The 16,974-nt window shown below is 31.7% G+C and overlaps 2 protein-coding genes across 2 annotated transcripts; one reads left to right on the forward strand and one right to left on the reverse strand.

Moving 5' to 3' along the window:
• Nucleotides 1-149: 149 nt before the first annotated feature.
• Nucleotides 150-3,514, forward strand: LOC107368786 (N-alpha-acetyltransferase 16, NatA auxiliary subunit). Its single transcript, XM_015936673.3, has 2 exons — nt 150-396; nt 720-3,514. The coding sequence occupies exons 1-2, from the start codon at nt 255-257 to the stop codon at nt 3,320-3,322; spliced, it is 2,745 nt and encodes a 914-aa protein (XP_015792159.1). The 5' UTR covers nt 150-254; the 3' UTR covers nt 3,323-3,514.
• LOC107368787 (prolyl 4-hydroxylase subunit alpha-2-like) lies at nt 3,494-16,790 on the reverse strand. Its single transcript, XM_015936674.3, has 9 exons — nt 16,167-16,790; nt 15,548-15,711; nt 12,551-12,715; nt 12,150-12,310; nt 11,692-11,835; nt 6,453-6,626; nt 4,698-5,018; nt 4,228-4,393; nt 3,494-3,692 (listed from the first exon to the last, which is right to left on the reverse strand). Exons 1-9 carry the CDS (start codon nt 16,349-16,351, stop codon nt 3,622-3,624), a joined length of 1,551 nt encoding a protein of 516 aa, XP_015792160.1. The 5' UTR covers nt 16,352-16,790; the 3' UTR covers nt 3,494-3,621.
• Nucleotides 16,791-16,974: the final 184 nt, after the last annotated feature.

Consider the following 16,974-nt stretch of genomic DNA (forward strand, 5'->3'; position numbering starts at 1 on the left):
GAAGCATCGAAATTCAATGAAACAGATTATCAAAATGGAATTTTTTTAGCTAATGATTTAATCCTTTTCTTGCAACGGTCAAATAACGCGCTTAATAAATATTAAACCTGTAGAGGGCGATTCCCAAGTATCAAGCCTTGTCTTAATTTTAATGAGATTTTTTCATTTTTGCTTAATTTAGATTGTATTTGTCTGCATAATTAATTTTTATAATTGTTTCACTTTAATTAAAGTGATTGTATTATTTGGTAAACATGACCGCACGAACATCTTCACAGCCACTACCTGCAAAGGAAAACGCCTTATTTAAAAAGATATTAAAGTGTTATGAGCATAAACAGTATAAGAATGGATTAAAATTTGCCAAACAAATTCTTTCTAACCCTAAATTTTCAGGTAAATATCATTATTTTATATCTATTTATTAATTCTTGGACTGTATTTTGATCGACTATTTGTTGAATTGAAATACTATAAAAATTACTATTGATTCAAGTCATTGCTTTCAATAGCAAAATGAGCCATGTGATTTTTCATTTTAACCTTTTTCTCTTATCTTGATTATTATATTCAATTTCTGACTGATTTATATTGTTGATTTATAGTTATTCTATGTTTCTCCTTCTAACTCCCCCTTATTTCAATCCCTTCCAATCTTACTTGCTTTTCTTACCCATTTTAACTGTATCATTTTTTCTATATTATATCTGCATTATCAGAACATGGAGAAACGCTTGCCATGAAAGGACTAACCTTGAATTGCTTGGGACGAAAAGAAGCGGCTTACGAGTATGTGAGACGAGGTTTAAGGAATGATCTTAAATCTCACGTTTGTTGGCACGTTTATGGTCTACTTCAGAGAAGTGACCATAAATACGATGAAGCTATAAAGTGTTATCGAAATGCATTGAAATGGGATAAAGACAATATCCAGATTTTGCGAGATCTTAGTCTTTTACAAATTCAGATGAGAGATATAGAAGGTTATCGTGATACACGATCTCAGCTATTGCATCTTCGACCAACACAAAGAGCATCATGGATTGGATATGCTATGGCCTATCATTTGCTAGGTGACTACGAGATAGCTGCAAATATCTTGGAAGAGTTCAGAAAGACCACGGCAAATGCTCAAAATAAAGGAGCGCACCGAACCAATAACTCTAAAACCACAGTTGACTATGAACAATCAGAACTAATTCTTTACCAAGTTATGGTATATAAAGAAGGAGGATTCTATGATGAAGCCTTGGAACATTTAAACAAGTATGGAGATAATGAAGTTTGTGATAAACTAGCCGTCCATGAGTATAAAGCTGAGCTGCTCTTAAAATTGAAGAAAAGTACGGAAGCCGCCAAAATTTTACGAGAGAATTTAATTGCTCGCAATCCTGAAAACACTAGTTATTATAAGCAATTAGAAGTAGCATTAGGACTAAGTGAGGCTGATATTGGCGATACTAATAATAACAAAAACGAAACCAATCATGGCGAGGATCATATTGGCAAGAGTAACCTTAGCAGTAATGGTAATACTGCTATTGATTGTTCTGATGTTTTTAGAAACGATCATGAGGAAGCCAAATTAAAACTTTACCAGGAGTTTCAAGAATTGTATCCCAAAGCTCAAATGCCATTCAGAATGCCATTAACCTTTATCATGGATGAAGCTAAATTCGAAAAACATGCTGAATCCTACATTAAGAAAAGCTTGAGGAAAGGACAGCCAGCTTTATTCAGAGATTTGAAGAGCTTATATGCTTTACCAAAGAAGTGTTCGTTTTCAAGTGGAGGCGATTTTGGTGCAAAATCTCAATCAATTTCTTTCACCTCATCTTCACCACCCTCTTCATTATTTACAAACAAATATTTACAGCAACCATTATTCAAAAGACAAGTTATCGAAAAACTCTTTCTTAAATATCATGATAATCTCTTAAATCATGGTTACTTCGAATCTGCCGATTCAAGTGATGGTCTAGAGGATGCAACAACCATTCTATGGGTTGACTACTATTTAGCTCAACATTTTGATTACTTAGGAAATTATGAGGAGGCGTTGAAATTCATCAATGAAGCCCTTAGTCATACTCCAACATTAATAGAGCTTTATGTGTTGAAGGGTAAAATTTACAAACACGCAGGTAACATTGAAGAGGCAGTATTCTGCATAGAGGAAGCTCAAAGTTTGGATACAGCTGATCGTTATCTCAACTCGAAATGTGCAAAATATTTACTGAGAGCTAACCGTATTCGTGAAGCTGAGGAGATGTGTTCAAAGTTTACCCGTGAAGGGGTAAGTGCTAGTGATAATCTGAACGAAATGCAGTGCATGTGGTATCAGAATGAAGCAGCGCAAGCTTACCAGAGACTTGGTAAATGGGGCGATTCACTAAAAAAGTGTATTGAAATTGACAGACATTTTGCCGAGATAACCGAAGATCAATTTGATTTCCATACTTATTGTATGAGAAAAATGACTCTTCGATCCTACATGGGGCTTTTAAGATTGGAAGATGTCCTGAAAAACCATAAATTCTACTTCGATGCTGCCAAAACTGCAATTGAAGTCTATCTTAGACTATATGACGAACCGCTCGGAGATGAAGAAATTGGAGAAAACATAAATCCTCAGGGAGTAAGTGCCTCTGAATTTAAAAAGATGATGAGTAAACAGAGAAAAGCAAAGAAAAAAGCTGAAGCTAAGAAGGAGCAAGGACCAGTCTCAGCATCATCTGCAACATTATCATCCAGTGTAACTACGACAACTACGGCATCACCTTTGTCCACTGCTACAACTGTCAACTCGGGAAATCCCCACTTGTTGAATTCAAGTGAAACTAATTCTCATCATCAAAATCCTGGACAACCGAACCATTCTCACCCCCTGAATTCAAATTCTTCTGGCTCTCTGCCAAATTCAGGTGAAAAGTCTGATGGAAACAGCTCAATAGCAGCCAACTCGGGCAAAGAGACTACTGGGAGTGAAATGTTCAACGAGAAGTTAATTCCAAGTAAATTGGAGCGACCAGAGAACCCCTTAGAAGAAGCTATCAAGTTCCTGAAACCATTACAATTATTGGTTAAAAATAACATATCTACACATTTGATGGCTTTTGAAATTTATTACAGAAAAGAAAAGGTGATGTTAATGCTTCAAAGCTTGAAAAGAGCTATTAATTTAAACCCGAATCATCCAATTGTACATAAACAGATAGCTTTGTTCAATGATTTTGTTGAAAAAAATCAAGAGAAGCATAGTCAATCAATAAGGGAAGTTCTTAAATTGGAAATGAACAGAATATTGAATGTAAATCTCTAGCCCTAATAAATCTCTAAAAATAAGTAATTTACTTCGTTTTGCACCTTTGCGACCAATATCTTTGTGTCTACCTTTTCTTTCAAATTGATTATCAGATATCCATTCAGGGTCATTGATTTGCTTGGCTCAGTAACATGTATATTCATAAAACACATTTCAGTGATTAAATCATTTGGGTTTTCCAAATCTAAATTTTATTTACATTTTTATTTACATTCAAATGAAGGCAACAAATTTACAATAATCAAAAAAACTTATTAATTCAAAATAATTGATTCAACAGGTCATCACAGGTTATTCTATTCATCTGGATTTAATTTGCATTTTCTTCTGAAAGCTTGTCCAACCTCTCTAATCCAGTGGTTAGCAACTAAACAAAAAAAAAATAAAAAATAAAGATTAATGAATAACCAAATTGAGCTTAGTGATGATTGAATCTGTTAATATGAACAGATCAGTAAAATGGTTAAGTTAAATGTTATTTCTTTGATTTGCTCAGCTCAAGTAACATGTATAAAACACATATCAGCGATTAAATCATTTGGCTCTTCCAAATCTAAATTATAATAGTCAACACTCCCAAATTAACAATGAAATTAGATGACAAAATGCACATGTACATTTACCTTCCTTCCAGCAAATTAATCAGAACAATAAACAATTAAACACATAATTCTCAATGTTGACTGCAAACTATCATCACAATTACTACGCTAATTGTTTCTTAAAACCATTTTGGGAAGCTAACTGAAAGAATGTATAAAATTAGGTAAAACGTGTTCAGCATAATGAGCTGTGAACTTGATGATTTTGATGATGCTAAATAATGAGCAAATCAAGTTAAATAAAAACTCAAGACATTCAGGATTGACCTGACAAGACGTAAATGTTTTCAACTAATTTACCCCATTTCTCTCCTAAAAGGACAGGGCAAGCTCCGTGCATGGTATCTTCATAAGCTTCACCATTGTATTGTAAATTGTACCAGAAAGCAGCTGAATTTTTTCTTGGTTTTAAACTAACACCAAGTCGAGGGAAAACAGTTCCACCACCTTTTTGAACATCACTCAGCTAAAATGAAATAAAAAACATGACATTAAAAAAGAGAAAGAAATAAAATAATAAAAGGTAAAGTTGAGAAGAAGAAGAAGAAGAAGAAGAAGAAGGAAAAAGGTGAAACACAAATATTGAATGTGGTTAAGCAAATTATAAAGGTCAGGTTAATGCGTTTAAAGATGTTTGACAGGAGAAGAGGACAAGAATCAAGATTAGCAGAGTAACAAGTAAGAGTTTAACATTAAATCAGCTGAGTTGATCAATTGACGGACCATCAAGAAAAGTCAACAGCCAACAGTATTTTTTGACCTCAACTTACATAAAACATTAAAGTTGCTGTTCTGTCTCCTGCATAAGCTTCCCTTTCTGGTACTAAATGACGTTCCTCTGGTGGTCGATCAACAATTAGATAGTCGTAATGAGGAGTATAATGTCCTCCCATCCCGTAGTTGGCCACTTGCATCAATTCAGAGTGACTTTCATTCATTTTGGTTGATAGACCGGTAACCTCGGAAACTCGTCGATTGATTCGGTCAATGAGTTCATCATCATCTTCGGAAAACCAAGTTGTTTGACTGGTTCGAGTATCAGAGATTTCATCGTCTTTTAAACTATCCGTTTGAACCTTGGCCCGAGTTAACTGTATTTCAGGGGAAACAGATTAGTTAATGTGAATAATAATAACATGTCATTAACCATTGACTTAATCAATCAACGCAACTCAATTAAGATAAATGTTAATATGATCGAAAGAAAATCCTTTTTTGTGTTTATCATTTAATGTCTTTCCTTTTATATAACACATCAAACAATCATTAACTGTTTATAAATATAATTTGTAATGTTTTCTGATTCTCTTACGACAATTAAATAACAATGTGTTCAAGCTTTTCATCATTACCATCGAGTTGATTATTATGTAGATGAGTAATTTTTAAAAAATGCATGTTTTGATTACCACAATTTAAGGGCCATTAAACTTTTTCATTTCATGTTCATCATTCACTAGACTAGACGATATAAAATCAGGCTCAATCCAAGATGTTTTTATTAATAAAAATCAAAAATGAAAAGATTCGCCAGAAAAATGAGTTTTTAATAGCTCTGATAACAATAATTGTTAGGCCCAGTGAACATGTAATTTGACGAAAGTAATCAATAGGCTAACAATCTAACAACACTATCAAAAGATCGGTTAATTGAAAATGGAAAAGTAAACCGACAACACAAAAAGAAATTGAGAAATTAAGGCAATTCGTTCCATAATTACGTTTCATTTTCAATTAGATCCATTTAATTCAAGTTTTGACAGTTAATAAGCATCTATTAAATTGTTAATATCATCTTAATTATGCATTGGCCAATTCGCATGGTTAATTCAATTTAATTTGTCAATATGTTACACATTAATCGGATTGAATTGTTACGATGAACGAGCAAATGTATTAAATAATCCTGAATGGGTTAAAACACAATAGAATCGCATTTCTACAATTGAATGGCAGCAATAAAAATTGTAAAATCTTGAAAATAAAATGCATTCAAATAAAATGATGAAAAGCCAAAATTGGTTGAAATATTTAAGATGGCAACTGGATGCTGATCCATTTCTGATTAGAAGATACATGTTCAGCTGATTGTCCTTTAATTGTACAACTTTGGCTGTCTTAATTGCAATGAAAACAAAAATGATTGATAACCAGGCTAACAGCGGCAATTTACATGTTGATTCATGAAAACATTTTTCTCAGGTAAAAATATAAGTGCAAAAAAGAGACTCAACTTTAAATTGGAGCTCAAATAGTTGAATAACATTAACCTAAACCTGAAGAAGAAGATGATGATAATGATGTTTTTTCCTCAACTTTTAGCTCACAAAAGTCTAACTAAGGTTAGGATCGTTGACAGTTACATCAACAAGAAAGATTCATCTGAATATCACAAGCCTTTTTGAATCCAACTCAATCTTTCGTTCGGTTTCAGTTTAATGACTGATTCGCGATTTGTGGTGATTCTTTGATTGACTGGTTGATTTAGTTGATGGTCATAATAGCGGTGATGGCGATCAACTTACCGCTGGAGCTGCCATTTCTCTAATTGTATCCGACTCTGAATCAGTAAGAAGATCATGAAACATTGCAATGAACGGCACTTTATGAAAAACTTCAACTTTAACAGGTTGCAATATTAACCATTTGCTTCCCATGTTTGAATAGTAACATGTTAAATCCTTGGTTTCAGCAGGAGTCTAAAAGAGTAAAGAAAAAAGCAAATTAAAATTACAGTCAACGAAATGGCTTGGAATGGGTTCAAAAAGTAAACTTTGAGTTGATTAATGATTTAAAAGTACCAACTTTAAGGTTTCAATTTTCATATTTTGTAACTTTAAAATACATTGCTGTAATGCACTTCACTAGTTATCAATTGAAGTTGAATTGAGAGAATGAAGAAAGTATTAATTCATAATTAAGATCAATTAGTTCTCTTCCCTATTGTTTTCAATAAACTTTGATAAATAACCATAAAATATACATTATAAAGATTCATCATTTTCTCAATTTTTATGCTGATTGTTGAATAGTACAGTTATTTGCTTCAATATTTCAATTGATGAGGAACCAACTGATGTACAACAATCAACTTCTGGTTCTATTAACCTTGACTTCATTTTAAGGTAATATTCATCATTGAATGAGTTATAAAGACACTCTGAGTGGGCCAAGCTTAAAATACAGTAGCACTTGATGAGGAAACAATCACTTCATAGTTTGATAATTTTGCTTGCATTTAGTTAATTTGATTACACTTCCTCTTATTATTGTTTGATATTGTCTTGACAAGATACAAATCACAAAATTGAAACCATTAAATACAATAATAACATTATTAGAGAAGTGACCATAACTAAGATTGTTGCAGTTTAATTTTGTTTCCAAATCTCACAATTGTGGTTTAAAGTTGGTCACTAAAGTAAAATAAATTGTTCCACAATTACTTTAAGGATGCAATTACAATTGTAATCGAGAAAAATCGATTAACCAATGGACAACTATTTGATTTCCTCTTCATCATTCACTTTCCATTTTGTAAGAATTGATGGGAAAATATAACATCAAACTGACTACTGGTTCATCTCATCAAAATTACTGGTTCAGACTCCAATCAAATCTGTAACAAGCAACAAAAATAATAACTCAAAATGAAGGCACATTACATTCGGCGTCTACTTTGTCTTATTTTGCGGGTAAAATAGCAATTGTAAGTAAGAGTGAATCGATCATTGATAAAATCCAATGTCAATTGTCGACTCTTTTCAATGTTGTATTAAAACTTGACAATTAATGATTAGCTATTAATAAAGTAGATTATTGAATCAGTAACTGATAAGTACTGTGCATTAATTGAACGGTCTGATGGACTGTTATCCGATTTACTTTATAGCTACAAATATATTTTTGAAACATGATTCCAATAGTAGATGTTGAACAATTATTATTAAATTGTCTTAAGGCCTTTAACTTTTCAGCTCGTTATCATAATATTCATCATCATCTCACTTTCATCTTCATTTATACAATTTAATGTTTTGCAACAATTTATCCGCATCTCTTTAAGAGGCAAATGTAGCTAATGTTATAAATGTAATGCGTCCATCGCTTGCTTTACACCGTCAGCTGTGTTTCGATGTGTAGTGTAACTGCCCAAAGCTTGCCTGTCTAAATAGTGTTTCATTTTGCTCTCAGCATCTTTAACATTCCTTAAGACGCTTTTATAATTTAATCAATGAACAGGTAAAAAAAGAAAAACTATATTTAGATCTAATTTATCCGGAAGAGCGGAAAACAACATTTTCCTACATCTTTTCTCAGCTTGTTTCCAGGTTGTCAATCACAATTTTTATAACTTTTCCTGAAATAATTTTAATTGTTGTTTTTCTTATTATATCCTTCTTGATCCATTAATTTAGTTAATCTAATAAATTGATTTCAGATACAACTAAACATATCGCAATTAACGTTTTCTGAACAGTCGATTGTAATTATAATTGACATTGATGAGTGGTTAAGCTGCAATAAATTTTCAATAATAAATGTCATTTAATTTAATTGTTTATGATTTATGATTAGAATCGATTGTACATAAAAAATAAACATTTCATGAGACGGCTTTTCATTCAAATAGTCAACTATGGTTGGTTACTTTTGAGGCTTATTGTAACAATTATCGTCAACAGCTTTCACTTTCTTCTGTAACTCACCGTCCATTGAAAGGATGATTATTGAGTGTTACAAAAATTTAAATAATCTCTCAACAGTTAACAACAATTAACAGAACAATAATTTACACTTAGTTTAAAACTGAGACTGTTGGATGAATTAAGGCTAGCAATTTGATATTAATGCACCAAATGGAAAAGAGAAATCATTTTTAGGTGAATATTTCCAGTCTAGTTGATTCAATTTTGTTCACATTTTAATTTTAAACAGTTTAACATGATTCGAGTTGATTTAAGAACCATAAATATAAACCAAAAATTGATTGATGTGTACATTAAAAGACAACAAATTGATATCTAATGAAGCAAGGTAAACATTAACACAAATTAGAGATCATTTGAAATCAAAGTGATCTTGATTTTTAGAAATGAAACTCGGATAAATGTTACTGCTGTTGATAATGATGATGTTTATGGCTTAGGTAAAGGATTATAGAGATGAGAGTGAACACAATAATACGACTTGATACGTGTTTAGAGACACGAAAACGCGTGACTAGTTCTGTCTCGAAATCAGGTTTACTTGTTTAATGGTGATCAGTTAGCAAAGTTCTAAGTACAAAGTATTAAGTTCAAATTTTGCAGGAAAAGATGGTTTATTAAGCTGCAAAAGTGATTCTTTAATGCTGAGTAATGCACTTTGTCGTTGATTATGACGCTTTCACCGAAAATCAGTTTAAAAACAAACAACGAATGAACAAGTATGCAGACAATAAATTAAAAGCTCATCTCGAAAGTTTTCATCAAGTTTTGCAGCTCATTTGGATGAATAAACATACAAATATTCAAAAATTGATTCCTCAAAAAAACTTTGAATAAGAAGTCAGTGGCTAATAATTGATATCAGTTGAGGAATTTACAGAAGAAGATACAAAATATGAAGAACTCATCATTCAATATTATGAGCATAAACTGATCGATTCAATGGACTTGGAAAGTTACTATGATTCGAAGAAATTCAGAAAAACAGAAAAGCAAATTGAACTTCAATATGTGACTTTTATTCTTGTACTACAAGCGAAAGTGACACAAATTTTGTTCCACTTGCAATTATTTGTGAGACTAATTCAGTTGCAGATTACCTGGTAACATATTATTTGATTATTACACACAATGAAAGAGACAACAACAATATTCAGATGAAAATCGGTAATAATGATGATAAACATTAACTAATCTGTGACCTCGTCATGGTAAAGGTTTCTTGCTGTGTTTTGTTTTCATTTTCATTTCCATCTTTTCCTTGATTCAGTCAGGAAGAATGACAATATATCATTCATCATCAGATTATTAATATTATACATCACAAAACGCTACCAATATTGCATTTCAAACAGATTTAAATTAAAAGGAAAACAAATAACGGTAAAAGTAATTCATTTTGGGAAACTGTTAACGGTATCATTTACAGGGAAACTTATTGAGATTTGACTATTTGGTAATGTTAATAAAATGATGATAATCAAATATAGTGATAATACCAGGAAGATGTTCAACTGATATAAGACAAACTTTGACCTGAGGCTTAATTTTTGTATCATCTCACAATGAGTTTATAAATAATGTTGACAAAACCGGAAAAACCAACATTTTAACTGTTCCTGAGCAGCTTTATTTGCTTCATTTTCATGTTTAAAAAATATAAATATTCCTCAATTGATAATATAAATTTGTTGATCCTGTTTCAACTGTTGTAATATTTGAACATTTCCATCATTTCTCCCACATAATTAAATGTTGATAACAGCAACATTGAGGATCATGTAAATAATGATGATAATGAACGACCCTTCTTCATGTTCATCAATTTTCTTGAGCCTTCACTCTTTGAATATTAAATTTTTGTCTCTAAATTGGTTTACAAGCAGCAAATTTGGCTTTGAGGGATTACAATTTTGACCATGATAATTTAATTTACAATTTTTATGGTCATGTTACAGTTCATCAGTTTGGTTGATAATATACCCTGAGATTTGGTGGAATTGTCTGCCAATCATTAAGAAATTTTCCTGGTTCAGGGCTGAAATGAAGGAATCCTTAATAATAATAACACTAACCATAAGATTCATACCAATATCAAAGATCTAAAATTAATTTCTGTTCCATCACGCGTTGATTATAAAGGTTTTGAGGGTAAAATGATTTGTATCACTGTACAGCTATTAATTTAGTTTTTAATCTTGGTTGATTAATTTTCAATCAAAGACTTGCTCTCCGTTATTATCGATTTCACTTGACCAAGAAAATACTTTAAATATTGATTCCCTCACATTAAATAAACACAATTAAATCTTGCTAAATTAATTGAAAACTAAATGCTGATTTAATTTTCATTTGATTGAATGAAAAATATGTTTAGGTACTAAAAACTTGGATCCATTGTGTTTTTACTGCAATATTGCGCTGTCCTTTTAATTGTTGACCTCTTTGATTAATGATAAGCTTTTAATGCGCTTCATTTTCCACTGCTAACAATGAGTACTGATTACTTTTGAATTGTGTTTTATCGCACTTTCTCGAGCTTTATTCCCATCATCATCCTTTCCTCTCATTTATAACTTCAAACAGTAATGGCAAGTGAACATGTTTTGTTTTGTCTTTTCAACTTTTAGTGTCATTTAGTATCTGAAGGTTAATTGACTCTTGATTTTGTTTTGTTGTTTCTGCTGGTGTTGTTTGTAATCTTGATAACATTCTTGTTCATTACGAAAAGTGCAGCACTAATCATCATCAGATAAATTCATCCGAGTATACAATTTAGTCTCAAGTCCTTGTAATAATTACACTCTCGGTTATCGGTTGAAAGAATATCTTGTTTCGCTTAATTTGGTTTATGACTAACTTTTCCATTTTTACTTGATGTTCATTTCGTTTGAACGCAAATTTGATGGCAAAATCAAAACAATCATCATCATTGTCGTCATCGGAACTTAACTGAACAACATGTTCATGTTAAAACAATTCATCTTCATCAAAAGTACAATTAAACGGGTTGTTTGTTTTCGAGAGAAAAGTTGTCAGATTCAGTTGTTCTTACCCTGAAAACTTCTCCTCTGCAAAGCTCTTGGTAATTCCGATAGTCGTCATTATCCCCATCAAGGAATCTCATCGTATGAGGTGGTCTCGAGTTGTTGAGTATCATGGAAATGTTGGTCCAATAAGTTGGTGAAAGTTCATCATGCTGGTAGCAAGAAAAGAAAGGATTGAGATGAGAAATGGCAACACTTTGAAGCTTTTACATTCACATGAAGTAGTTTTTTGCTCATCATTGACATTTAAATCAATCGCCTATTCCTCATCAATAACTTTATTAATGATTGATTGTCAATTCTAATGTTACTGCACTGATGGGTTTACATGATTTTCATTTCAATTGTTATTTCTATTGAAGGAACATTTCTATTAATGAAGCATTTTTTTCCTGTTTGCCTTTTTTATTGTTAACAGACTTTGAATGACCAAATGATTAAATTGAATTGATAGAGATTAACTTACTATTTGAACAGCCATGTTATAAAAGGGAATTATCTCGTCGACTGGAGTCGTTCTATTCCGTTCAAGATGCGCCTTACGCAAAGCTTCATCAAACCATTCTAGGGCTTGACCATAATAACCGTTATTGAACGAATGTTTACCCAGATACAAACAATCTCGGCCTGATTTGTTTTAATTGTGGGTTGGATGAAAAGGAAGATGAAATAAGGAAGAAGAAAAGAAATGATTAAATTCAAGATTATCAAATAACATTCAATAATCATTCTGAATGTGAGTTGATTGATCATCATCGATTGTTATTATTAGCCGACTTTTACTGCCTTGCGTTTTCCTTTTCATGTTCCATCAACGCTATTATAAAATGTATATTAATAGATTACATTCTTAATCCATTTTCTTACTTGTTAATTGAACTTTTGTTGGTAGATCTAGGATTCTGCCTCGGGCGATATCACTCATGTTAAGTTTATAAGTATCAGTGAGGCGAACCAGGGCAAGGGCAGCTCCTCTCAGGTCCTCTTTAGTTGGCAAAAGCTCAGAATAATCGTTAACCAGTTGTTCAACAGCTAAAAATAAATGATTTAACCGTTAATTTAAATATGCTCTTGAAAAGTGTTGAAACCTAATCCTAACCACAACAAGTTTCATCCAATAATTTATTCATATTTTAGGTGAACCTTTTTGATCATAAATGAAAACAAAGATTTCGGTGGATATTGATTGTGACCAATTTTCATAATTGCAAATAAAAAACCTTTTTTCTATTATTTCTTATTATTCTTATATTTTCTTTTAGTATCTTTATTCTTATTCTTATCCTTCTTCATCTGCTTCATTTTGAAAATATATTTCTATTAATAATGTTTCACAATTCGCCATTCCGCTCATTTCAAAGTGTAGTTCCGTTTCAGACTCTAACACCGATTCAAGGCCTCTGCAGGTTCTGCAACAACCAGGGAATAGTACACAACATTTGTGCCTGTCAACCACCGAATAATCAAGCTCACGCTCAATGTTTGATTCGAGCAATAAACAACACAGTATCATCCCATTGCGTCTACTGTGGACAGTCTTACAGAGGAGTCTTGGTCACATTCAACCGTCCTTCTTGTCGAGAATGGATTCGACGAGATGAAAGAGCCAAATATGATCTAATTGTTGTTCCATTGATTGTACTCTTTGCCTATTACCTTGCATTCCTCGGTTACCTTAATTATATTACAAACTACGGATCTCTAAATACTTTGCTCCAGTTTATTCTCATCAATTTCGTAACCTTCATCTTAATGAGTTCAATAATATCAACCCTGTTAGCCATCATAAAGATATTTTTCGATATCGATGATTGGAGACGAAGGAACACAGATGCTATTATTGTACCAATGTTTTCCAATGGCCAATGAAACATTCATTTTATTCATAAATTGCCTCTAATCACGCTAGTCAATTTTTGATGAATGTTTACTCGAGCGAACTGATGTTGATCAACTAATTTGCTTTACAATAAAGTCTATTGAATAAGTGAGACTATCGATGTTGGCCATTATTGAATGGAAACAGTGAATCATCTCAAATCATCAACACAATCGGAAAGACTAGTTTAATGGATATCATTTTCATCCCAACAAGTATTTTTGTCCTCATCTGATTATTCAATTTGTCAATTACTGATTAGTTGATGATTCCTGATCTTTTGTTGTTATCCAACTTTCGTGACTCTTTTAATTCTGTGTCACTTTCGTTGAGGCCGCTACTAAATAGCTCATGATGACCGATTGGCAAAACAATATTCTCATCTTTACCTCAAGTTACATTTCGCGTGATGATCTGTTACATTAGTGAAAGATATAACTGCAATTAAGTTGGTGACTTTCGCTTCAAGGAAGTATATCTTATATATATTTATAATCTAAATTGTGAATCATCTTCATGAGTTGGGAAAATGTTGATGCTGATGATAGCTAAACGAAACAAAAATGATTAAAAAACTTATTGTTTACAGTGAAATTAATGAGATGAAGAATCATGTTAAATTTAAACTCTCATTGAGGTTTAATCAAAATTATAATGCTGTAGTCAAGCCTCATTAAGAGATGGTATTAGTGTTGAGGCGCTCCTAAAACAATAACATTTTAATTGATATGCTAATATAATCTAAAATCTCTCAAATCAACTACAACTAACAGATTCAACTTGAAATAAAACTAAACTTTCTAAAATATTCTGTTAACTGATGAGTTAAGAATCAAAATCAAGCTTCAACCAAATCATCTGCTCATTACTTTGTTACTTTGCCTTTCCAGCATCAATAATCATGATTATTTGTGCTGTTTATTGCTATTATACTTATTATTTACGATTCCAAGTGGTTCTAATTGTTAGATTAAACCTAAAGTATTCAACTGTTAAGTCTAATTAGTTTTTGTAGATTGAATACAGTTTTTAATAGCAAAAATTAAGTGAGAGTAAATTTTGGTTTCAAGTTTCGTTTCTGGTTTGAAACCCAAAACAAACTTCAACTCTTTGTCAAAGCGTAATATCAAAGAGTTATACTCTTTGGTGTAATATCCAATGTTTAAGGCGACGCATAAAGCTCATGATTTTATCAGACTGAATCTTAAAGATGCTAAAACCAACTAACCAGAAGTTAGTAAACAATTTGCTCTCAAAAAGTGGCAACACTCAAGACTTTGCTATTATTTAGTAATGACTGAAAACTGAAAAAAGGATGTCAATCAAAGATTGCTTTTGAATTTTTGATTAACTCAACTTCAATCAACCATTAATTTCATATAATAATTATAATGTAACCAAATGGCAAGAAATTTCGGATTCATTGAATAGTCAAGTTGTTCATACAATTGTTGAACTGGTAACAAAAAATACTCAGGTTAACCTGTTGAAACAAATTTTTTGTTCAAGAATCAGTCAACAATCAATTATTGATTCATCCAAATTTGACTATCAATTGGCATTAACAAGTCAAAATCAACTCTGATTAAGATGTGCAAATAATTGATTTGTAAAGCTTTCAGACAACATTATAATATTAAAATAACTGCCATTAAAGAAGCATTTAAAGGTTATCTTTTCGAACAACTCTCGATTAAAAACAATGGTACGAATGTGTAAATAACGAAACCAATAGTCTTGTTGATCTTAGTGATTAATGCTGTTTATAAAAATCAGAAAAACTCTAATTTTTCGAATCGGAGTTTCTATTGAAAATGTTGTTTCATAGTTGTTTGTATGATAAAATAACAAAATTCTGGTTAGAAGCACATTTCTTATTTACTGTATTTGCTTCATTCAATTCCTAGGTTTTACCTTTTAATTATTTGATCAGACTTGTTGCGATTCAATTGGAATGGTTGAAATGATCAAATGCATGTACTTACATTGCCATTCATTGGTTTTCATCGCTGTTTTCAGGCTTTCCCAATTAACTGTTAACCTTTTAACCAATTGAAAAGCTTGTATTGGATTACCGATTATCTCTTCAGTTGAATCTTTCCCTCGAAGCTCAGGTAAACCAGCAGTTCGAGAAAATTCATCCAGATAACTTGATATTAAACAGAAAATATAATTAACATTAAAAAAATTGCAAAATTAACCGGTTATTTGATTTGAAAAGTGATAAAATAATGGTTGCTGTATTACTTTGATAACAGCTTGACATTATTATGGATCTCGATATAAGTCAATTAATACCGAGAAAAGTGTTTTCATGATCAAACAGTCATTGCGTTTCAATTTCCCAGCAATTCATTCACTTATTGTTCAATAATGTTTATATTCCCTGCTAGACACACAAGTTGACACTGAAACCATTACAATCATTCAAATTATTTATATTATTTGAAACTAAGAGAAAGACTAAAACCCATTTCTTTAAACTGTGACAGTTACGTAAAAAGATTTTAATTTTACTGACAAATTGTGATTGAATTTTGAAATTTGATTTTGAAATGAGACACAAATTTAATCGTTTTCGTACAATCAGAGTTAGGCACTTACGTTCGAACTGTATTGAGCTTAGCTTGAGCTTGAACGACATAATCATTGAGAGATGAGATTAAATGACGCTCAAGATACATCAAACTTCTGAGATGGGCAGTTGATGAGAAGATATCACAATTAACTGGACTAAAATGACTTGATATTGCTATAGCTAATAAACTGAAATAAAATCGCCAAATCATCTTGACAGAGACACTAAATAACACAATATACACTTGTAAATAACAGTAGTGGTAAGCTTTAGAGTTGAATTGTAACTAAATGTTGAAGCACCGAGTCACAAGCACTATTAATCTTTAAATTTCACTAATTTATCCACATGTACAGATGATTAAACTTGGCTTTATTGATATTCTGTGTATTGACAGTAGCGTTGTTGGTATCACAGTTGCGATATTAAGTAGGAACTAATCAATTTGTTAAAACATATCCACATGGAAAGGACCAGTTGATCAAGTTTATTATTTTAGTTTTTGGTCTTCTTCTTGAATATGTTACACTTAAAGTTTGCACTATCAAGTCCGATACCTAAATGAGATCTGAACACCAAATGAGATTAACAACTCAGAACTTGATGCTAGTGATACAACGTTCTCCACTCTCTTTTCTTACTTTGCTTCTCCCTTTCTTCTGATTATCTTCATCTTCTCTCTTCATTCTTAATTCATTTTTCAATGACTCCCTTATTCTCACCCGTTAGTTCAACTTGTTTTCACCTTTAGGGGAAGAATCAAAAGTAGGTTACCGATAATCATGAGGCAAGGAATATCAAATTTGATGAAGAGTAACATCCATTTACATTTAC

Source organism: Tetranychus urticae, chromosome 2 (assembly GCF_039701765.1).
Source record: "Tetranychus urticae isolate SD_2017Ah chromosome 2, NJAU_TeUrti_SD_1.0, whole genome shotgun sequence".
Lineage (NCBI taxonomy): Eukaryota > Metazoa > Arthropoda > Arachnida > Trombidiformes > Tetranychidae > Tetranychus > Tetranychus urticae.